The sequence below is a fragment of the Toxotes jaculatrix genome, chromosome 4, assembly GCF_017976425.1.
Source record: "Toxotes jaculatrix isolate fToxJac2 chromosome 4, fToxJac2.pri, whole genome shotgun sequence".
NCBI lineage: Eukaryota > Metazoa > Chordata > Actinopteri > Toxotidae > Toxotes > Toxotes jaculatrix.
In genome coordinates this window covers 4,629,613-4,651,849 of record NC_054397.1, presented here as the reverse complement: position 1 = coordinate 4,651,849, position 22,237 = coordinate 4,629,613, and the positions used below count along the sequence as shown (strand labels likewise).

The 22,237-nt window shown below is 40.5% G+C and overlaps 2 protein-coding genes across 3 annotated transcripts; one reads left to right on the top strand and one right to left on the bottom strand.

Moving 5' to 3' along the window:
• Nucleotides 1-5,433: 5,433 nt before the first annotated feature.
• Nucleotides 5,434-14,618, top strand: parn (poly(A)-specific ribonuclease (deadenylation nuclease)). 2 transcript variants are annotated; one of them, XM_041037121.1, is made up of 26 exons: nucleotides 5,434-5,518; nucleotides 5,789-5,866; nucleotides 5,962-6,041; nucleotides 6,608-6,675; nucleotides 7,070-7,151; nucleotides 7,364-7,424; nucleotides 8,262-8,430; nucleotides 8,657-8,719; nucleotides 8,822-8,860; nucleotides 8,942-8,984; nucleotides 9,070-9,150; nucleotides 9,322-9,378; nucleotides 9,486-9,563; nucleotides 9,703-9,746; nucleotides 9,848-9,890; nucleotides 10,214-10,289; nucleotides 10,402-10,512; nucleotides 10,607-10,676; nucleotides 10,771-10,826; nucleotides 11,240-11,326; nucleotides 11,416-11,490; nucleotides 11,586-11,763; nucleotides 11,908-12,035; nucleotides 12,737-12,803; nucleotides 12,891-13,051; nucleotides 13,403-14,618. In XM_041037121.1, exons 1-26 carry the CDS (start codon nucleotides 5,500-5,502, stop codon nucleotides 13,444-13,446), a joined length of 2,058 nt encoding a protein of 685 aa, XP_040893055.1. In that variant the 5' UTR covers nucleotides 5,434-5,499; the 3' UTR covers nucleotides 13,447-14,618. The 2 variants fall into 2 exon arrangements, with proteins under 2 accessions (XP_040893055.1, XP_040893054.1); XM_041037120.1 differs by having other exon boundaries at nucleotides 13,400-14,618.
• A 165-nt stretch (nucleotides 14,619-14,783) lies between these two features.
• Nucleotides 14,784-22,063, bottom strand: LOC121180713 (RNA exonuclease 5-like). The gene is made up of 19 exons (XM_041036332.1): nucleotides 21,951-22,063; nucleotides 20,948-21,220; nucleotides 20,655-20,781; nucleotides 20,420-20,540; nucleotides 19,904-20,011; nucleotides 19,570-19,658; nucleotides 19,142-19,257; nucleotides 18,917-19,055; nucleotides 18,433-18,527; nucleotides 18,248-18,350; nucleotides 18,068-18,165; nucleotides 17,441-17,549; nucleotides 17,221-17,337; nucleotides 16,995-17,132; nucleotides 16,553-16,645; nucleotides 16,075-16,438; nucleotides 15,784-15,974; nucleotides 15,390-15,499; nucleotides 14,784-15,314 (listed from the first exon to the last, which is right to left on the bottom strand). The coding sequence occupies exons 2-19, from the start codon at nucleotides 21,202-21,204 to the stop codon at nucleotides 15,269-15,271; spliced, it is 2,421 nt and encodes an 806-aa protein (XP_040892266.1). The 5' UTR covers nucleotides 21,205-21,220; nucleotides 21,951-22,063; the 3' UTR covers nucleotides 14,784-15,268.
• Between the last annotated feature and the right edge of the window lie 174 nt (nucleotides 22,064-22,237).

Below are 22,237 nucleotides of genomic sequence, written 5' to 3'. Positions count from 1 at the left end.
GTCACAAAGACAAATTTGGATGCTGATACTGTACATACTGTATGTGTTTGGTTTGAGATTTCAGTCGCCTCCACAGCTAACAAACGGGAACCCAGAAATTCTGCAGATTTCAGAAGTAGCACCACTTCTCTGATCATGTTTGATCTATTTAGAATCCAAGAATGAGGCAATTTCTGCACACTGGTGATGGGAAACGGTTGGTATAGATTCTGTAAGTCTCACCGCTGAAAGTGAGACTTCCTTCCTTCTTGTCTCCACAGCTGAGATTCACTCCAGCTCTTCTTTTCATCATGAGTCAAAAACCCTCATCCTCCCACAAGTTCTTTTTAAACAAAGAACCAGACCAGAGAAAGGCAGCCAGCAAAGCTCCTCTCCCTAAATTGCCATCAATTTATTCTTTGTTCTTACTTATCTGTTACACTGCCACAAATCTGAAAAACTTTCATCCCTTTCACAGCTACGTCTCTGTTCCTTTCCCAACCCCACCCTACAATTATGAAGTGATAAACCATATTTATTCACTCTTCTGTTTGGCCTGAAAGCAAATCAGATTCTATTCACTAGAGAACCTGTTAAAACAGAGTATGTGTGTGTGTGTGTGTGTGTGTGTGTGTGTGTGTGTGTGTGAGAGAGAGAGAGAGAGATGAAATGGCATACGACGTGTCAACAGCAGGTTTTGCTTGTGTGTTGCCACCTAATCTCACGCATGATTAGGAGAGCAATAACACGACTGTCTGAGCAGGTTATAAAAATGGGAGCTCCTCCATGTGTGTGTTTGCATGTGTGTATGTACACTTTTTATGTGTGTGACAGCCTAGAAAATGTTTATTGAACCACTAACTGTCACATTACAACCAGACTCTCTCTTTCTTCTTTCCACCTGTGCTCCTTCAGTCTTAAGTGTCCCCCTTTTTATACACCTGCTGGATTACAAATCTCCGGCCACTCGTCCCTCTTGACCTTCATCTAGCCTTCCTGACTGCTGCTTTCACTAACAAATTTTCCTTCTTTACCTGTTCTATCCACGGTGGCCTCTCTTCAATGTCTTTGTCTGCTCTAAAAAAGGCTGATTGTGGAGATGTCCAAACAAACTACACACACAGGCACGGACACGCTCACTTGACAGATGCTAATGGTCTCCCTTCAGCCTGCTTTTTCCTTAAATTGCAGCTCCCACCCTCGCTCCTCTCATTCACTTCCTGACTCTACCCAGTCTATGCCTTCCCCATTGTGCTCGTTTTGACTGTAAAAGGTATAATGTGCTTTGATGAAAAAGAAAAAAAAACAGAGGGAGTAAAGAGCTTTTACAGTGAGCTCAGGCATCCATATGTGTGTGTGTGTGTGTGTGTGTGTGTGTGTGTTAAAAGGATGAGAGGAGGGGCTCTCTAAAAGCAAGACAACTCATCTGAAAATGTGGAGTATAGTGCCCTCCCATGGTGGTGGTCTGGTTTATAGTCAAACCAACATTTCTTTTCATGCCTAAATGACACTTTGTTTTACCTACAGCATTGACAAGGACAGATGTAAAAATGGATGCAGAAGTAAAAAAAAAAACTGAAATTGCATCCAGTTTCTAGTTTTCAGGGATGGAATTGCAGGCATGATAATTGAGCATTTTACCTTTTATTGTTTCTACTATTGTTCTCTCCCTGATGTTCTCTCCCTGACAACTCCCTGAGATTGCTGTTTCATTATCAGATTGTCAAGACCCAACCTGCCTTGTTTTGAAGAGCCATATCTGCACCTTCACAGCTTGCCTCAACATGAAATAATTCAACTAGGCAAGGTGACATCAAAATTCCATTCACTTATGATTGTAATGTTAGCCGAATATAGGCTCTGTGTGTTAAAGCTAAATGATAAAACCAAACCTACAAACTTAATCAACAGCAGTTTATTGGAACATTGTCTCCATGCCAAAAATACTCAAAAACTATTACAGTGTACACTCAGTATGGGCGTGTCAGTACTGTTTTGAGACAGACTTCAAAACAAGCATTTAAAAGCACAAAATGCCCCAAAATGTTTTTTTTAATCACATTTTCTCAATATTACAAATGTTGGTGGTGCTCTGGTAGCTAAATGGTTACAGCATTTGCCACAAAAGTGCAACATCGACAGTTTGGTTCTTGTTGAGGGCCACGTTTCCTGTCCGATTCTCCACTATTGACTGTCAAACAGGGAAAAAAAATACCAACATAATCTTTAAAAAAATATTACAAATTTCACTGCTCAACAAAGTGCAAAAGTCATTTAGAGAAACCGATTTCCTGAGATTGATAGAGAACCGGTCGAGTCGAGCTAGAGTGAGCGTGTTATCACTTACTCACTGACCAGAACATCTCACTGATGTCTGATGGTGAAAAGAATGGGAAAACCATTCAGGGTACACTTTTTTCTCAAAAATGTAGAGACTCTGGGTTCAAGGTTGGCTCAAGCTGTTGGAGGTGACATTTCTGTTCACATGTGTGATGGAGCTGAAAACCACATTATGACTAATCAAAGTAACATATGACTAATCCGACTAAGTTTTTCATTAATACATCAGATGTTTTCACCATTCTGCTGCAGAGCGTGTGGGAGAAAAAAAACCCCCATAAGAGCAGTAAATCTGAAATGACATCTCAAAGGTCATTCAAAAATAACGGCATGCCATAGATCAATTGTGATTCAAGTGCCCTCTGTTGAGGTTCAACACACACACACTTAAATAGACACACACATGCTCACTCCCACTCATCAACCATATTTAATTAAATCTGTTTAATTTGCCCTGTCATTTATCACTTATGTAAGCATTTGTCACCCTGACATGCTCTGCTGTGATCTATTTTTTTTCCATGTCACTTACATCGTTGCTGGTGAGGTGACAGAGGTTGTCAGAAAGGCAAGAGCGGCATCAATTCAAAGACCCAGTGCAATACAGTACAAGCTCAACAAGAACTGCCATGGTGTTCTGAAAATCCTGTGGAATCTCATCAGAGCTGCATGGAAATGAATGCCGGTCCCCAGCTGATGACCCGTTGCCTGGTTGTGTTTTTTGTTTTGTGTTTTTTTTTTTTTTTTTTTTGTTTTACCTAAGACACTGATGGAGGTGCTGCAGGCAACAACGCCCAGCAGGTTCCACACCAAGCTGTACATCAAATTGCTTGTCATCCTGGTGTTTGTTTGTTTCCTCTGTATTCCTTTTTTCTTTTGTTTGTTCTGCAGTGAGATGTTTTTATATGGCGATTTAGATCTGAGCCACAAATTTTGTAATTATTTTCTCTTCTGCTTGTTGTCATCTTGAAAAACATGTAGTAATAATAAGCTACAGTAAGTGTATAGCTTGTCTGCTCCCAAGGTAATAAAACTCTGCAAACAAAGGCATACAAATTGCAGCTCACTGCGTACATAGACAACTATATTTGACTTACAGTAAGATAATATAGATTTCTGTTGTGTGTTTAAAAGCCTTAAATCTAAAGACTAGAAAAGGCTTTGATTTCCATATTGCTAAGATTCTGTCAAAAAATATATAATTCTACAGTTTTACACCCCTGGAGAAAACATTAGTCATAAAAGCTTTTGCCTTTTCCTGCTTTCCATCATTAAAGAAAAAAAAATTCCCCCTGTCCGTACCTTCTGAAATGTCATTTTTGCATTTCAATGGCGAGAACACCTCACCCCTGCTTTCACTGTGAAGACATTTTCTCCTGAAAAAGACGTTTTTATATTCATCATACAACACAAAGTGTAGATAATAATTGCAGGAACTGTTCTCTCTCTTTGAAACTCAGTGGCAGCTGCACTGCCAGGCTGACTTCAGAGACACCACCTTAAATCACATCAGCAACTTTAACTCATAAATGTAGCAGATGCAATCGTGAGCCATAGTAAGATCCACAAAACATCCGCTTGTGCAAGGGAGTTGGATCTTGGTAGAAATGTGCTATTCAAATATGTTAGCACTGTGATGGATTTATCTAGTGTGTTTCCTTGCCCTGTAGTCTCAGTGTTTGCTGGCTTAAGCTTCCTGTCATGCTGAGGAAAGCAAAGACAATGAAGCAACAATTGTGTGTGATTTTGGCCACATGAACAGTATAAAAATTTTCACTTTTGGTCTCTGGCCATTTCTCTGGATTTTTCCCTGTGACCAACATCCATTAACTTCCTGGCATGATATGACAGTAAATTCTGGGAGCATCTTCTTTCTTAAAGCTGATGCACTCTACTCTTTTTTGCATAAAGGACATACAGTTAATACACAGTGCATACACAGTGAGGTAGAGGGTGGCAGTTTAGATTCTTAGACTTTTTGCAAAATAAGTATGGAACAGTTGCATAAACATACTGGTAGGCAAGAGGTTCAGTGCTTGAAAATTTGAGTACCATGGGTGCAAACTGTGATGATAGATTAAATATAAATATCGAGTGAAACAGAAACAACAAACAAATCCAGGGGTTAAGACAGAAATAATACATCAAGTCTCAGTTCCCCTGTCATCAGTGGTGGAGGGTTTTAGATCCTTTAGTTAAACACTTTTAAGTATTAAAAGGAAAAGCACTTAAAAAATAATCATTAGTTGCAGTCTCATAAAAAATAGTTCAAATTAGCTCCACCTCAACCAACTGCCAAAATAATCTAGTGATGTAATGTATAATTCTTTGCTCCATTGAGGACTTACTTTTAATATTGTCAAAACATTTTCCTGATCATAATTAGTACTATATTTCTACAGTGTGGTATTCATACTTTCAGGTGACTTAAGTGAAGGGTCTGAATACTTCTGAGCATCATATTCTATAAGCTCTTCATATGTTTTTCACGTAAAAAAAAATCTTAATTTCAGAATCTAAATCTGAGTATATTTGTGCATTGTAAATTTGATTCTGGTTTCAAGTGGATCTCAGTGTACTTACACACAGTGCACAGTGCCAATAATGTCCAGGGAGATACAGCAAGAACAAGGACAAGCTGAGCCAAGATAAATAAACATGAACATTATGACTATTTTGTTCAAGCCATTGTGGGGGGTTTGCTATATGTATGCAAAGATGCATACATATGGCAACAACAATGGACACAACATACAATATGTTTTATATAAATCCAACACATCTGAGAAGTAAATGAAACGTTCAGATTAAGTTTCCCTCTGAAATGTGGTGAACTAGAAGCATAAAGTGGAAATAAATGAAAAGAGTGAAGTACAAGTACTTCGCATTTGTACCTCAATTAATATACTATACTATACTATACCCTCCACGGTCATTCCTCTATAATAATTGCAGTCAGCTCATACTGTAATAAATAACCTGGTATATTTGTTGTAAATGAATGTAATTTATCTAAGACAACTGAAGCACCGAACGTATAGCTTATATAAATGCACCGGACCCTCAGAGGGGTAGTTTGTCTCGCAGCAGCGGCCCGGAAGTGTTTGTAGAACGGTTAAAAGCCAGTTGACGGAGGCTAGTTAGCGTTAGCTGTCAGCCGGGTTCAGTCATTGTGCAGGGATGGAGGTGACACGAAAAAGTAAGTAGCCAGCCACATTTTGCACAATCGATTTTTTTCGTTTGCATGGTGCGACATGAAACTCTACAGCGGAACAGTGGCATGAGATGTGGTTATAATGGATAAGATTCCGTAATTCTCGTCTTTATGCTACTAGCTAGCTAACTAGCTAAGTAGCTGCGAGGGAACAAGCACGGCTGCGGGCTTGTGTGCTCCTCTGCTGGCTAGCACGCCTTCCGTATCACGCTAACATACAAATATTAATGCATTTTTTACTTTCCCCCCTCCCAGATTATAAAGACTGCTTAAACACGGTTTATAGCGCGATAGAGGAGGCTGACTTCCTTGCCATCGATGGAGAATTTTCAGGTAACCGAGTGAGAGTTTGAGCAGAAATGGGGATTGGAAAAAGCCAGCGCTGCGTCTGTTAAACTGGATATGTATTTTTTGTGTTTATTTTTTAGGGATAAGCGACGGTCCTAATGTCAGTGCACTAACCAATGGGCTGGATACACCAGAGGAGCGATACACGAAGCTTAAAAAGGTCAACATTAGTTACTCTACACCCCCAATCAAGTCAAGTCAGTTTTATTTATAGAGCCCAATATCACAAATCACAAATTTGGCTCAAGGGGGTTTACAATCTGTGCAGCAGCCTATATCGTTGAACTCCCCAGAAGAGCGTATACATGAAAAAACATAAAAGAAATCCCAGGAAGAGCAACAAAGGAGGGATCCCTCCACCAGGACAGACATACAGAAAGACAATAGATGTCCAGTGTGCAGAATAGAGCAACAAAGTAGATTTACAGTATTGTACAATCAGGGTGGCAATATTGTAGATTTCAAACGTATATGAAGAATATAGTTGAGCAACTTCCAGGTGCTGCCAGACAGATAGGACCTGATCCAAAGCATTGCCTCTCCACCAAGACCTGTAAAAGGACAGACGACACAAGAGGCAACAAGGGCAATGACAAACATGCACACAAGAAAGAGAGGCTGAAACCACTGCAGGATGAGTGTAGAGCCAGTGCATCCCAGTTTCCATGCTCCAGCAGCAGTTTGTTTGTTTGTATGTCATTAAACCTCTTTCTTTCTGCCCACCAGCATTCCATGGACTTTCTGCTGTTCCAGTTTGGATTATGTACATTCAAATACGACCAGGCAAAGTCAAAGTGAGTGATATCGGCTGAACAAGTTAAATGTACTACGTCCTAAAGGACTCCCAATGTTGTCCTCTGCTCATTTTTAAATGTCTTTTTGCTACATTAAAAAAAAAGATGTAATATTTAGTTTAGTTGGACAAGACAAATTTGTGCATATTGGGAGATTCACAAATAAAAAAATATTTCTTGTACCATCTCCTGAATGAAATAAGGCTGGATTACCAAGTGGGCAAGTGTCCCAGGGCCCCAGCACATTTTTGTGTACCAACTGATTTGTCTTAAGTTTCACTGCCAATGCCATTGCTAGGTTTTGTGCAAAAACATTTGTCAGTTAAGTACTAATAATGGAAGTGATCCAGCTTTTATTCTAATTTTGCTGTTTTCTTGTATCATGTGTCTCTAGGTATATCACGAAGCCTTTTAATTTTTATATATTCCCGAAACCATTCAACAGGACGTCCCCTGACATTAAATTCATCTGCCAAGTAAGTCAGTGTGACTCCTCAGGGTAATTTTGTTATGTCTTTGTGGACAACTAAGATGAAGGACTTTTAGAAACAGTGATTTATGTGGTTTAAAATTGTTTCTGCTTGGTCAGCTGTGAAAAGATTATTTTGATGTTTGATGATGTTTTTTTTTATTCTTTTTTTTTTTTTTTTTTTGTTTGAAAGTTTGAAGATAATTTTTGTCGTTTCAGAGCTCCAGTATTGACTTTCTGGCCAGTCAGGGATTTGACTTCAACAAGGTGTTCTGTCATGGTGAGTGTAACAAAAAAGTGAAATATCTTTTTGTGTGAATGTATTCAACATTTACATAACTATATATGCTGGTAGTGAATAATTGCTCAGTTCTCAGTCTCAAGTGTCTTTTTGTTAAGACAGCATTAAAATTTGGAAAGTTTTTTTAAATAATCAAGTTTCTGTAGAAGAAACAAATCCTTTTCATGACAGTATTACAACTCCAGTTTTGTTTTTCGCATCTGTCAACTGTTGCCAGTACTGGAACAGCTGGCTCTGGACCTTTGGCTCCTCACTCAGATTTGTGATAGTGCTCTTTTGTTAGTCTGGTTCCAGACCTCTGACACAATCAAATGCCAATTCAGTCTGATTACTATGCTAGCCTTTGTAGAAACCTAGTTGACTTTTACAATCTTTATTTTCAGCTCTGTGGTATCCATTTTGCCAGTGGATGTAGAGAGTTATGCTGCCACTTATGCTCACAGCTTGAAAAATGTAATCACACATAAAAGCTGTACTGGCTTAGCAGAACCTGCAAGAGCCCTGATTACTCTGGTTCATTGTATTTTCCTCTCCCTTTTCCCAGTGCAGCTGATGTTGTCGATGACAACACTGAATAGCTTTTAAAAATGCATGACAGCTTGCTGAAACTAATGCTCCGCAACTTTCTTTTTCATCTTGCTGTAAACTTTCCAGAACATAGACTCTGAATCACGCTGAAGTTTAATTTGCTGGGATGCAGTAATGCAATAAACAGTTCAGTGTTGCAGGTGTTCAGGGACAGTCAGCGGGCAGAGCAACAGCAGAACTTCAGGTCGCTACACAGAAGTAAAATTCAGATCTTTCTGTTTTTCAAAGGAATCCCATACCTAAATCAAGAAGAGGAGGCCCAGCTGAGGGAGCAGACAGAGGAGAGAAGGAATCAGCATGCTAACGGTGTAGGGACACCATCCTACATCTCCCCATCGTCCTCAAAAGGCCCTGCACACGTACCTGAGGAACATAAAGAGTTCATCAACAGGGTGGTGTGAGTATTACAGTACATATGAAGTTTCTCAGATTCCAGGTGTGAGTAAAACAAACAGCAGCGGTGTGACCCGTGTTTCAGGTGGTTTGGAAAGGAAGCTGTTCATAGTGGTGGTAGCTTAGTTCCTTCACACTGATAGGTCCTAGATGAGGTGTTATTGTTATCTTTTTTGGGGGGTAAACTGCGCATTATGTTTTGTTAATTTCAGCTTTATTTTTCCACACAGAGAAAAAGTTGAGGCCCTCTTCACTAACGCAGAGAAGACTTTGGACTTGGAGCCATGTACTGGGTAATCTGTCCCTTCTCTCAAAAAGCCACATCTGCCCTGTTTGTATTTACTGTGTTGAAATTTGTATTTCAGTCTGTCCATATATTTGTATTTCCTTGACAGGTTTCAGAGAAAGCTGATATACCAGACCCTGAACTGGAAGTGAGTGCCACTTATCTCTTGGCTATTATTGTTGTTACTGTGTTGGTTTGTTGTAGATTAACATTCTTCTTGTTCTCACAGGTTTCCCAAGGGGCTTCATGTGGAAACCATGGAAACAGAAAAGGTTAGAACATGTTTTATATCAACTTATCAGACCTCCTGTTATGTTTAGTGTAGAATTATGGATGTGATTTGTTTGATGTTTGCAGAAGGAGCGATACATCCAGGTCAGCAAGGTGGATGAAGAGGAGAGGAAGAGGAGGGAGCAGCAGAAACTGGAGAGAGAGCAGGTGAGTTTGGGCTTGAGATCAGATCAGATATTCCAGTCACACTCTTGTTCTGTTGAATGTAGAGACACATGCATTTTTGTGTCATATTTTCTGTGTGATGTTGTTAAGGAGAATGTGCAACTCTCTTTGTACATCTGATATTTTTACCTCACATTTCTCTTCCCACAACAGGAGGAGCTAAACGATGCTGTTGGTTTCTCCAGGGTCATCCACGCCATCTCTAAATCTGTGAGTCTACATCTACTTTTTCTGTTTAAGCACCTCTCATAGTTGGTTATGTCTTTAGCTTTGGTAAATCTGACTTGTACCCCTAACCCATTTCATGTGACACACAGGGTAAACTTGTGGTTGGCCACAACATGCTGTTGGATGTGATGCACACCATTCACCAGTTCTACTGCCCTCTTCCAGAGGTACACACTCCAGAGGGATATTTTAAACATGGAGCCTTCTTGGCTGCTAAGCGCTCAGCCTTTTTTGTTACACAGAATTGCAGTTTAAAGCTGAGTTATGTCCACTGTGCATAATTTATACTAATTCTCTTTTCTGCAGGATCTTCAAGACTTCAAAGAGGTCACAATGTGTGTCTTCCCAAGGTAACATCAAGTTTAGCTAAATTTGTTTCCATGTCTACTGTACTGTTCTCTGCTTCTTGTTGTACAGTGTGTTTATATCTACATCGCCTATTGACTTGCAGACTTCTGGACACAAAGTTGATGGCTTCCACGCAGCCATTTAAGGTAGACATTTCAGCTCGTTTGTTTAGCTTGTCTTTGTTTATCTGTAAGTCTGTCGCCTGGTAACTTTGATCTCTGCACTGTATAATTATCTTGAGCTACTGCGAAGCGGGATCACATTTCTCTTGTGTCAACATACTTGACCAGTAAACTTGACTGTGATTTTTAAATTGCACTTATTAAAAGCTCCTTATTTAATTGCTTATGATAATAGCCTGGAGAATAGTAGCTGGAGCCCCTTCCATTGCTTCCATGATATTTCTTTCATGATTTAGTGTCTCTAAATTGCAACATTAAGAAGTTGTTTTTACCTTTTTGTGCTGCAGGAGCTGATCACCAACACCTCCCTGGCAGAGCTGGAGAAACAGCTGAAGGAGAACCCATTCAAGTCACCACAAGTCGGTGAGTAAATACTCTGTACAACATTTGCCTGAAATATTCTTCACTGTACAAAATCCTGCTCACAACTGTTTTTTTTTTTTTTTCTTTCTTCTTCTTCTCTGTACTGTTGCAGAAACGGCAGAGGGGTTCCCCAGTTATGACACAGCCCAGGAGCAGCTCCATGAGGCAGGGTATGATGCCTACATCACTGGCCTCTGCTTCATCTCCATGGCCAACTACCTGGGTAACATACAATCACAGCGGCCCTCTTCACAAATGTAAAAAATGTGTCTAAATACACATTGTCTAAGTTGGTCTGCTCAACACTCTCTTTTCAGGCTCTTTCTTGACTCCACCCAAAGCTTACATCTCAGCTCGATCCAAACTCATTGAGCCTTTCTTCAACAAGTAAGAAATTCACATTGATTTCTTTACTGCTCTCTTTTATGAACCGTTGAAAGACTTAAAAGAAAGACACGTAATACTTCTTTCTGTTCTCAAGGCTTTTCCTGATGAGGATAATAGATATTCCCTACCTCAACATCACAGGACCAGACTGTGAGTATAATATTGCAGCTGAGCACGGCTGTATGTCAAGAATGTTGCATTAACTACTGCTTGGAAGTTTTGCCGTACATAAAGGCACCCTGTGAAGTTTTTGACCAATAGTAGCACTACGGAGCGATAAGTTTACAAGTGGGTTCCTGTTTTGTTTGTATTGTGCGTGCACAGTACACATTGCTGCTGCCAGATTCACACTGTTCTGCTCAGTGACAGATGGTTGTAGTAAAATGCACTTGCAAAAATAGTGAAGAAGAAGACTGCACGCTAGCAAACATGGATGTAAACACTAACATATTTCTATGCACAATTTAAAATACAATTAGAATTGCCCTGGCAAGTAATTCATTCAGTATGCTTGTTGGGCCTCACTATTTTTTTTTTCCTGCTAATCTCTTCTGCTCCTTCAGTGCAACCCAAAAGAGACCATGTCCTGTATGTCACCTTCCCAAAAGAATGGAAGACTAGTGACCTCTACCAACTCTTTAGTGCCTTTGGTAAGACATCATTTTGCATGTTAATTCTGCTTGCAAACAGGTGTGATCCATAATTTACTGCTCACTTTCTACTTTGGTTATCTACTCAGGGAACATCCAGGTTTCATGGATAGATGACACATCAGCATTTGTGTCCCTAAGTCAAACAGACCAGGTACAGATAGGTGAGTCTGACCTCCTTCCTCACACCAGACGGGCCTCTGTCATCTGCACAATAAATGTTAAAGCAATCTGTTAATGGCTTCCTCTCATCCCGCAGCTATGAACACCAGTCGCTATGCAGAGAGTTACAGGATACAGACGTATGCAGAGTACATCCAGGGTAAGCAGCAGCAGCAGGAGAAGTCCGGGCAAACTGCCAAAACCTGGGGAGAGGACGGCTGGGTGAAACCTCATTACACCTCCTCCACTGCTTCTAGTGGTTTTGGATATTCCAGGTATGCCTGTGCTACTGTGTGCTACAGTTTCAACACATTAGCCTGTGTATTTACCCGTAGCCTAGGATGTTCTGCAGCTTACCATAGCTTCTTTTTATACTGCTGAATGTATGGCCTATTTTTTTTTTTTTTTTTTTGTTCCAGGGCTTTGAGGAAACGCAGCATCAGTCCGGTTCAGGGAGAGCAGGGGAGCGGAGAACCTGTAATTGCAGACGGCTGGAGTCACTACTCATACCCGGATAGCACAAGCAGCAAGAAGATGAAAACTGACGGTGTGTGAACGTACGCACGCATGCATGCATACGTACTTTCCTTCTGCAGCTTGGTAACATGCAGGTTTCCCCTTGGAAAGTACTTAGCAGAGATTCAGTGCGCCCTGAGGAAGAGGGCAGGTGGCATTTTGAATAATCATCACAACCAAGGCTGAGTAATTAGTTTAAAATCAGATTTTATGTTTTATTTATGCCCACCTGCTCCAGAACAGATGGGTCAGATGCACTCTGGATTGACAACATTGTCTCTTCACAGATGCTTTTGCTTGATATCTTAGCATTTCGTTTCACAGAAATTTCAACGCTGCATCTTGGGTTTTCTTTTTACTCAAATCTTCATTGAAATAAGTTTTGCATGCAGCTTGGTGAATTTATTTGTAGCCTCAATCTAATGTTGCTGTTGAGAGTCTTAAATTATCTCAGTTTTCCATTTTTCTCCCAGTTGGGCTTTTTGTAATCCTATGTGTCAGATATGTGTCAGTTTGCTATGTTGAGATTTCTTGAACAGTAAGTAGCCGATTGATCCTGTGACTGGGGCTGTTTTAACCCTGTGTCTTGGTTTTGATGTTGCTGGCCCAACAGAAGTTGTGTGATGGTTGGTGTGCATTGCTCCTAACTTAAAAGGCTTACTAGGTAAAATATACGTGCTGTATGAGGAGGTCTAATCTAGTCTCTGCCCCACCTGTCATTGTGTTCCCTAGATACAAGTGGACAAGCAAATGTTGAAGCTGTTGAGAGCAAGACATCAGAGGGATGGCTAAACACAGCGTAAGTGAAATCGAGGTGATCATTTATCCTGTTAGCATTATCCTGTTTGCTGTGATTTAAGCCTCTTAATGGTTGCTGTGCCTTCAGAGACGCATCAGACTCAGCAGGGTTAAGTCCAGTCCCGGATGACGAGGAAAGTCCTGGGGGCACAGATCCAACCAGTGATGCTGAGGGGACGGTCACCTGGCAACAAGCCCCAACGGCCCATGGGAGGAAAGGTCAAAAGAACAAGAAAAAGAAGTCTGGAGGTGTGTTTGCTATTTGTGTCTGCATCAACAGGAGCTAACACAGCATGACTTTCCACCGTATATTTCACAATATGTGAATATAAATGGGCAAAAATCACTGACTACTCACTGCTAATGCTCAAAGGCCCTCTCAGCATGGCTCTCATATTCTTCCAACAATGTTCTGTTCATTTATATACAGTTATTAGTTGTGTGTGGGGAAAAACATACAGGCAAAAAGCTCATGAACATATGTGGTGATACTGATTTCTGTATTATTACTTATTACTCTGTCTTATTACTTGCAAAACAGCATACTTGAAGTGTGCTGCTTCTTGTTCTTAACACATCTCTCCCTCTCTTGTACAGCAGCTGAATCCACAACATCGCTTTTTGAAGTCCCAGAAGTCTGGTAGCGAGAGGCGAGGAGTGGAGGGCCCACTGTCCCACACTGGGCTCCTGCTTGGAGTGTCTTCCTAAGCACTTGGGGCACTCTCCTGTAAGGTCGTACATCACTAGGAGTGACGCATGCCCTAAATTCATTCGTTCACTCAACAGCTGTGGATACCGTGTCCAAAGCTACCAGCCAAGCCACTTGACTGGACTATTGAAAGAGAGAACACAAGCCATAACGACAGCTGCCATATTTTGATCTTATATCAGAGGAGCAGGCAACTCTTCTGGGTAAACCTACACACACACACAAATATATACCACAAGATCTTGAAAATCTAAACTACGGAAATGTTGATTTATTCTCTGTGTTCAGACTGGAATCTGCCACCACAGCCATGCTATCACTTTGGAATCATTCATCAGTTTTTAAGACACGTCACCTCCGGTCAGTCTTATATTTTGTGAGCCTGAGTTGCGTGCGAGTTTGTGCATGTGAGGGAGATGTACCTTTTCTTCTAGTCTTTGTATCCCTGTGAATCTGTTTCATAAATTGTGAGAGATAAAATACCACTTGACAGGTCCTGTAGTTTACATTGTCAGGGTTATTTAGTATTTTAATGCAGTAAAATATTTTTTCCATTTTAAAAAAAACGAAAGTTCTGTCAACTCCCCCAGTTTTATCAGACATATGTAAGCTTATCAATGATAATGTGATATTTATTATTGGTGGCATTTTGACCCTTCATGAGGTGCTTGTCTTTTTTTTTTTTCTTTTTGTACAGAATTGTTTTTGTTTACCTTTTTTGTGTTAAATTTGTAACTGTGTCAATCTGCAATGTCAAAGTATGCTCTAATGCAAAAGCTGTAAACGTTAATGAGACGTATACATTTTTGTATAAGATAAAGTTTAAAAATCCTTAAATATTTCCTTGGAAAGGGGAAAAAATTAAAGAATGTTTCTTAGTATCTCTGTTTTTACATCTTCTGTTCTCAAACCATCAGTTTAAGTGAGGGGCTTTCTCCATGTTAGTCACTGCACTGTTACCCTTCACATTTAGAGCACAACTCTTTAAGACTCACTCTGAAATATTGAATTTAATATTTAAAAAAAAAAAAAAAAAGTCCTCTCTTAGGGTTCTGAGAAAACCACAAGATAATTAGATTTTCCTCATTCAAAAAAATGGTTTTACAAGGCACATTTGAAATTTATTACTTCAATTTTATTTAATCAAAAAAGAAAAATACCTGAATAAAATGTCATGAAAGTGGTGGTACTTTCATTTTTATGACTCAGCACCACAGTAAAACACAACTGCAGATATCAGTGTTTTTCCACCTGGTGGGCTACAAATGTTTTAGGTGTACTATTCTTATCCTTGTTTCCAATTTGACTCAGCAATTTAATACCATGAAGACTTGTTATGGTCCCTGGAATGAAGGTGACCTGCTCGACTGTGATTGCTGAACTGTGGTACTGAAAGTCAGTGATGAAAAGACAAAATGTCACACAAAAAGTGTTTTAATTGCACAAAATCTAAATGCATAGATCCTATATGGTAAATACTGCTATAGTTACAAAATAGTCTTTAGTCTTTTTTTATTTCCATCCCACATTTGACTGTAAGTTTCCTTTACATGTACCAAATAGGAAAGTGCATCATGCAGACATACTCTTTGCTCTTTCAGTAAAAATATACAAAAGTCTGCTGTGAAGGAAGTCTTAGTAAAACACAGAGTTTATGGCAACTTATTTATCATTTATTTACTTATTTTTTAATCTTAATTTTTTTCAGCTGGTTTATGCTTGTTCCTAGAGCTGGATCACCGCTCTCCTCAGGACCCTCACTTGATCTCCATAAAGCACAAACCAGGTAGGTGGCCATGAGCACTGGGGAAGAAAAGAGATGGTTTAGAAATATTTAACTTGGTAGCAGTTTTTCCCAGACATGGTCAGAGTCCTCACCTGGTATGTCCAAGCAGCACAACCACAGACAAGGTGCCGTCTGGCAGAGATCTGAACAGCTTCCCCAATCTGCGGTCCAACTTGCCCATCAGGAGCTCCATTTCCTGGTCCTGCAGATATTTGTAAGTAACTCTTTCTTATAGGCAACTTTTCCAATTCTTCCGCTTCAATAATTACATGTGCAAGACAAGAAATGTCAGAGCAAACACAAAGCACAAAGCATTGCTTTCAGACAGAAATGTATTGACAAAAAAGCCTTACAAAGGCACCGTAACTCTGAAAAGCTCAGTTTTCAAAGAGATTTCCATCTAGACAAGATGTAGTGAGAACTGACTGAGGCTATGATGTTCACACTTCTCCCAAAAAGCTGTCGAGTTTGTTGCCTTTTTCTTACCTGAGAACTGGTGTACATGTGGGTCCTCTCCTTATCTTCCCCGTCAGCATCCACTGTAGTTTCTGTTGTTGTCATGGGAACCCATGAACGCAAGTGGGGCGGAGTCAGGGATGAGCAGATGACATAGTCCTCCTTCCAGAGATCCTCAGAGGAGCTGAGAGCTGCATGTTTGCCCTCTGAACTCTCAAACTCTGTCAGCCAGACACAAACGAGGTGGAGAATTTCACAATTTTTGTGCAAACTCCCACAAATGGAACAAAGAGATGGTGAATACTGTAACTTTTTGCTCACCTATGTGTGCATGTCTTGCATGTTTTCCAGGTTTGGCAGGCAGGACGATTCTCTCCACTGTCCCAAAGCGACCAAATCTGTTTCTGACTGTTTCCTCAGACAGTTCAGACTTTTTGGTGGCGAGCCGCAACCGTTTACCGTTTACTTTAGCAGGGGGCAACCCATTTGCTCTTTTAACAGAAGTTACAGCACAACATTCTGCATTTAATGTGTGTCCATTGACCTTTGCAGAAATGTTAATGCTCTCAGCCATAGTGGGCTTTAATTTAACAGCATAGAGGTGAGTGGCGTTGAGAGTGTCACCCATCAAAGCATCAAGGGTCATATCCAGGTCCAGCATTGACTCATAAACAGGCCTCTGGACCTAGAAAATGCACACACAAGCAAATATGTTGGTTTGCAAAGGTTTGGGAATAATTTGACCAGAATGTAAATGAAATAAGTAACAAAAAGCACAAGAAAAAAAGGAGAGAGTTACCTTGATGGACTGTCCCTGCAAATTAAATCCATCCAAAGTTTTTAAAGCCAGCATAGCTCCCTCCAGCAGCTCAAACTCTACCTCTGCATGGACCTGAAGACCAAACATATTTTTATCTGCAGATCACGGTCACCCTGGATCAAAGTAGGGTGATATGGCTTATAAAAAAAAGGCTACAGTATGTCGGCCTAAATCATGCCATTATTTATTTTCATTTAACAGCTGTTAAAAGCCAATGTGTGCAGTTGCTGTTTGAATGAACACTGTTTTGTTTGGTTTAACTTGGCTGTGATTTCCCCCTTTTTTGTTTGCAGGTTTAAAAATGTTTTTTATTTTCCTCTTTCACAGAACTGGTCACTGGTCAAACGGGCGAAAATAAAACAACAGTTTATCAAATGAAAAGTTGCAACAAATGAAGGATCCGTATGCAGGTGAGACATACCCTGACAGCTGTGTTCAGCATTTGGATTTTCCGCACTGGTCCACAGCAACAAAAAAGCCGCTTCACCTCCCTCTCAGAGAAACCTGCAGGGAACGGCCCAGCAAACACTACACACATATCACGAAGGTTTGCACACACCTGCAGGACAAACACACACACAGTAAATAGTACATTAAACTAACACTCTGCCATTTCACATTTATGATGTTTTGATCTGGTGACTCACCCTCTGGTGCTGCTGCTCCTGATGAAGAGCACACCTCTTCAGGTGGTCTGAGAAGGAAGAGAGCTGGAGCACTGAGAGGAACGGACACTTGGTCTGTCTTCTGAAAGAGGCCAGCACCTGAGGGAGAGAGGATACAGTTGCACAGGTAGAAGAAGAGGGGATCCTAATGTCTAATAAATAGGTAAACCAGCAAACTCTTCAAAACCACCTAACTTCTAACCTCTTTGTCAGAGTTGTGCCACTGCTGATTGGACAGATCCAGGGCTACGTCAGAACGCTTCCCTAAAAAGGCTACTGACCGGCCAAGTGTCTGTAATATGTCAGCAAACCTGCACAGAAAAGAAGCACAGAGAATATGTCAAACATATCTGCACCAGAACATGTGATAAGACCACAATCCTTTTAATGCTTTCATTAATGATGAATCTTTCCCCCATCTTTCAGATTTTCAGGAGGGGGTTAAACCTCATAAACCCTTGGCTTGTAGTTGAAATGATACTGCAAGACTAAACCATAGAAGATACAGACAGTCAGGTTAACACAGTGTGGACCTCAAACTAGTGTTAACCTGAAATGACTAAAAACAATGTGTATCCACAATGTTTTCAGGTTGTTTCTAAGAAAAATTTCTGTGTGTGAGGAAGCTCATGTCACTGTTTTTTTAAAGCAACATTTTACTAAAACATGAGGGCTGTGTTTTTCCATCACAGAGAGTGTTTTTGAAAAGCTCCATTTCTGGGCCTGCAAAAGTGTGGAAAGATATGGTCAACTGACTTAGTGTGGACGTGGTCTGAGTGAATGTAGTGAGAAGTAAACAAACAGACTATACAGATTGTAGGTACCGTACCTGAGACTTGGTGTGGGTGCAGGTGAGCAGTCAGTGAGCTCCTCCACGGTTGTGTCCACTGTGTATCCCCACAGCTCCTCCAGATGATGCTCTACAACCTGACAGTGAGCAAACACAGAAAATATTGCATCACTTCTGCATGCGTGTGTTTGTGTGTGTGTTAGAAAAGCCAAAGGGTACCTGACAAGGTCCTGTTTTAATAAAGTACTGGGCCAGCTCCAGGGCTGCCACAGCATCCTCAATGGGATTATGACCTTTCTTCTCTTCAGTTTGGATTTGCCTCCTGGGACACAAGTGGAAAATTGAATTATTAGCCATGGTAGGTGAAAGAGACAAAGGCAGGGAGAGAAAAAGAGAAAACTTACTTCAGCACAGTCTCCGCTAAGACCTTGAGCTTAAACCTCTGTCCAAACTCTCTCCTGTACAGCAGTGAGGTGTCGATTACATGCGGGTGGATCAGCTGCAGGGAGGACAGACACACAATACAGGTCAAAACTTCTTTTTATAAAAAAAAAACGTGTTTGTGCTTCCTGTGAAATACCTCCAGAATGAAACTGTTTGGAAACTTGGGTTGTATGTACACTACCACTCAGTATCTAACAAAAGCAGAGCATTGTGAAGATTATGAGACTGCACAGCGAGAAAAATGGTGTTGACATTTTCTTACTAAACACACACTTCTCTCTAATTCCTTTGCAGTTATGCATGCAAAGCTTCACCTGCCTCATCTTCATGAAAGATTCAAACAACCCCAAAGCACAGGAGGATGAGACCACACTCAAACTCAAGCTTGCTGTGATAATTTCATCTCCGTTGCAAGCAGAAATCAAAATGTCAGTAGTCACTCACTTTCAGAGCCACAAGGTCATTGTTGAGTGAATGGCCAACCAGGACAGCGTCCGGCGGCAACAGTGCCCTGAGCTTTGCCTGAACGTCCCGGAGGGTGGTGGTGATCGGTCGCAACATCGCTGCGGTGATGCCAGAGAACCTATCAGAAGGAAAACTACAACGTAAGTCACATGTAAATATGTAATGTTGGTTATTAATAATACAACTGTGTGTGTGTGTTTGTACTTGGTGAGGTAGTTGAGGATGCGATTCTGAGGTTTCACCAGCTCGTCCAGCACACAGTTCCCATCACTATCCACCAGAGAAACACGAGTCAGCTCATTTCCCTTTTCTGTTAGACACTGAAACACAACATTAATTTATTAGCAGACTCTACAGAGTGACAGTCGTAGCCAGGAGGCGTCTGACAATTTGAGCTGCTCTTCAGATGAGCTGAAATAAAACAGGAATAAAAGTGCTTTACATTCATGAAGCTCATTCTGAGAGGTCGTAAATATTAACGCAGTAACACAGTCACAGTAACATCACTTGAGACAGATCTGTAAAATGAGTGTATCCAGAAAACATAATAATCATGATAATGGTGTCAATCAATAATGTATGAAACACGGATATGTTTGAAACTGCACTGATAATCATTAAGAGCAACTCACCATTTCACAGTCAAGTCCATACAGAGGGCTGCTGTCAGTCACACAGTCAACACTGTCTGTACACACAAATTCCTCAAACCCTGGCATTCCTGTGTCAAAAGAAACAAGAAGTGAGAAGGTAGAGATGAAGACAGAGACAGTGAGACCATGTCTACTGCTGAGGCTTTCCCTCCACACTGTGGACTGAGCTTTCTGAAAAAGGTCTCCACAGTGGATGAAGAGGCAAGCAGGAGCAGAGTGGCAGTAAAACCTAAAAACGCTAAAGTGGAAGCACATCTTTCTTGTGTTTTCGAGGTTAGCTGGCATACTGTGGACCAGTCAGGAAGAGATTCACCTTTGACAGGGTAGTGTCTCTTGATCATCTCCTCCTGGGTGAGTACATACACTGTGAGCCCTCTCCTCTGTGTCCCAAACTTGGTGATTACTGGGTGATTCTTCAGTGCTGCAACAGTACACAAATTTACACAAACATTCACAGTTAAGAACAAGAGCAAAAAAAAACCCTGAGAGAAAACAACTAAAGCTGGGAGATACTTGACAAAACACCTCAATATAATCATCAGCAAAAATCATAACATAAAAGTAACTAGTAACTTAAGCTGTAAAGTAAATGTAGTGAAACAGAAACATAATATTTAACTCTGAAGTGTTATGGACGCTTAAATAAAGTCTAAGTACCTCAAAATTGTTATTAAGTACTTAGTTATATTCCACTGCTGCTCTTAAGAAATTAGGAAAAGGCAAAGTTGTGCAGGCACATGATCTTATGACAACTATTTCTTAGACAACAGTCTCATGTTATACTAATATTTCATTCATATCAGAACATATGTGCATACGTGATTCTCACCTTTGTGTAATCCACTGCTTTCCTTGTTTGTTTGGGAAAGTGATGGATTATCTGATTTAGGAACTTCACTGATGAAGATTCCAGACGCTACGTTGCTGGATGATGGAGTGAAGGTGACCCTCTGTAACAGGCCGATAAAGGCAGACATAAAAATCCAAAATGCTGACACTGTGAATAGAATTTCTCTCATTAAATCATCTATGTCTCTACATTTCCATCTCTTCTGGATACTTACAGAGTTGTAGCTGGTCCTGAGGTGTCGCAGAGTGAGGTAGTGCTTGTAAAAGTGACTCTGGGTCAGACCCTCCACGATAACAGCATTCACACCTTTAACCTTCCTCTGGTGGTGGAGACGGCACCAACTAGCAGAGAGACAGGAGGATGATGACAGAAAAATTTGATTTAAAAAACAGAAGTGGGTGTAGTCAACATGTCTTTATGACTGCTGAAGTACAATGACACAACATAAGTAAGTTAAAACCAGTTATTTGATGAGAGCCGATCACACCTTGCTACTAAAGTCATTACCTGGGCTGTTTGATGCCACCTGTTTTCCCCAGGGCGGCATAATGCAGCAGCTCTGTCAGCTCATTCAGTGTAATTGGTTGTTGGAGCCAGTCAGGCAGCACAGAGATCCTCGGTAAGCGGGGCGAATGTGCACACTCCATCACCCCTTCACTTTCCTGCTCAGTTTTTAATCTCTTGGCCTTCTCATGATATGTTGGGGGGGCAATGTTCTTTCTTCTCTCTCTGTTGCTCGTTGCTGCTGCCGATGAAGGCTCCATGTTCAAGCTGATGTTTCTACCGCGAAATAAAAACACATATTTGAAATGAGCTCTAGCTGTGACTTATGAACTGTATAAATTCAACACGGGTTTATGTACATCGAAGTTCAACATATACTCCTCTTTTAATTTTCACTGCTTTAAAGGGGCAGATGAAGGCAGAACAGAGGAGCCATGAGTTCAAACAGCTAGGACTGTGTATCTAACCTCAATATTTTCTGAGTATCAGACAGTCAAGAATCAAATATATCATCCTTGTCATTTTCAAATGTCTTGTTTTATATCGTCAACAGACCAAAGACTGACTAAAACTAGCGGGTCACGAGAAGATGTGTGCATTAGATGCTAGTGACTGTATAATAACGTGTTTACTGTATTTGTGCCGCAACTGCCAGGTAAATAGAGTAAGTGTAGTATTTATCTGTACTTGCCGGTGAATTTATTGGAATTTCACATTAAGTCTTCATCAAAACAGCCTTATGCTATGGTGTATTCCACATCAACGTGAGGAATGTGAACTTTTAAAGGTCTCTAACAATAGTGAGAGTTGAAGAGCTCCTTGTCATGCTGGTTTAGTGGGTTAACTTCTCTCTGGGGTCAGTTTAATGGTTCTTTATGAGCACAACACACAGGAAAGACAACACACCTAACTAGCCAACACGTTAAAAATGATTTACACTAAGACATTTACAAGTCAGGAGTATATCTAAGTGAGAGCGAAAACGAGAGTAAAACTGTGTAAATACCAGATGTTATTGGCCCAACTGGTTCCAAATTCACAGTTTTCCACCACTGTTACTAGTTAAAAACACATGGCTAAGGCACACACCGCCGCACGTTACACTGTCACATAAAGTTGAAATATAGCAGCACTACTTCCGATTTGTAACTTTAAAAATAAACTAATGTTTTGACTGTTGTAGTACCTATAAATCAGTACCATTAGCTAAAACTCAGTAGATTTGATTAAATATGTGTGAAAAATCAAGCTTTGTCGTTAAAAAGGCACTATATCATCATACACATTTTTTAA

What these genes read in the sequence shown, in the direction of transcription:
- LOC121180713 (XM_041036332.1), bottom strand. Translation starts at nt 21,204, where the DNA reads ATGGAGCCTTCATCGGCAGCAGCAACGAGCAACAGAGAGAGAAGAAAG. An exon ending in ATGGACTTGACTGTGAAATG is followed by an intron (nt 19,258 to 19,569) that starts GTGAGTTGCTCT and finishes GTTGTGTTTCAG; the next exon opens with TGTCTAACAGAAAAGGGAAA. An exon ending in ATGACCTTGTGGCTCTGAAA is followed by an intron (nt 18,528 to 18,916) that starts GTGAGTGACTAC and finishes TCCTCCCTGCAG; the next exon opens with CTGATCCACCCGCATGTAAT.
- parn (XM_041037120.1), top strand. An exon ending in CTCCATGGCCAACTACCTGG is followed by an intron (nt 10,513 to 10,606) that starts GTAACATACAAT and finishes CTCTCTTTTCAG; the next exon opens with GCTCTTTCTTGACTCCACCC. An exon ending in CAACATCACAGGACCAGACT is followed by an intron (nt 10,827 to 11,239) that starts GTGAGTATAATA and finishes CTGCTCCTTCAG; the next exon opens with TGCAACCCAAAAGAGACCAT.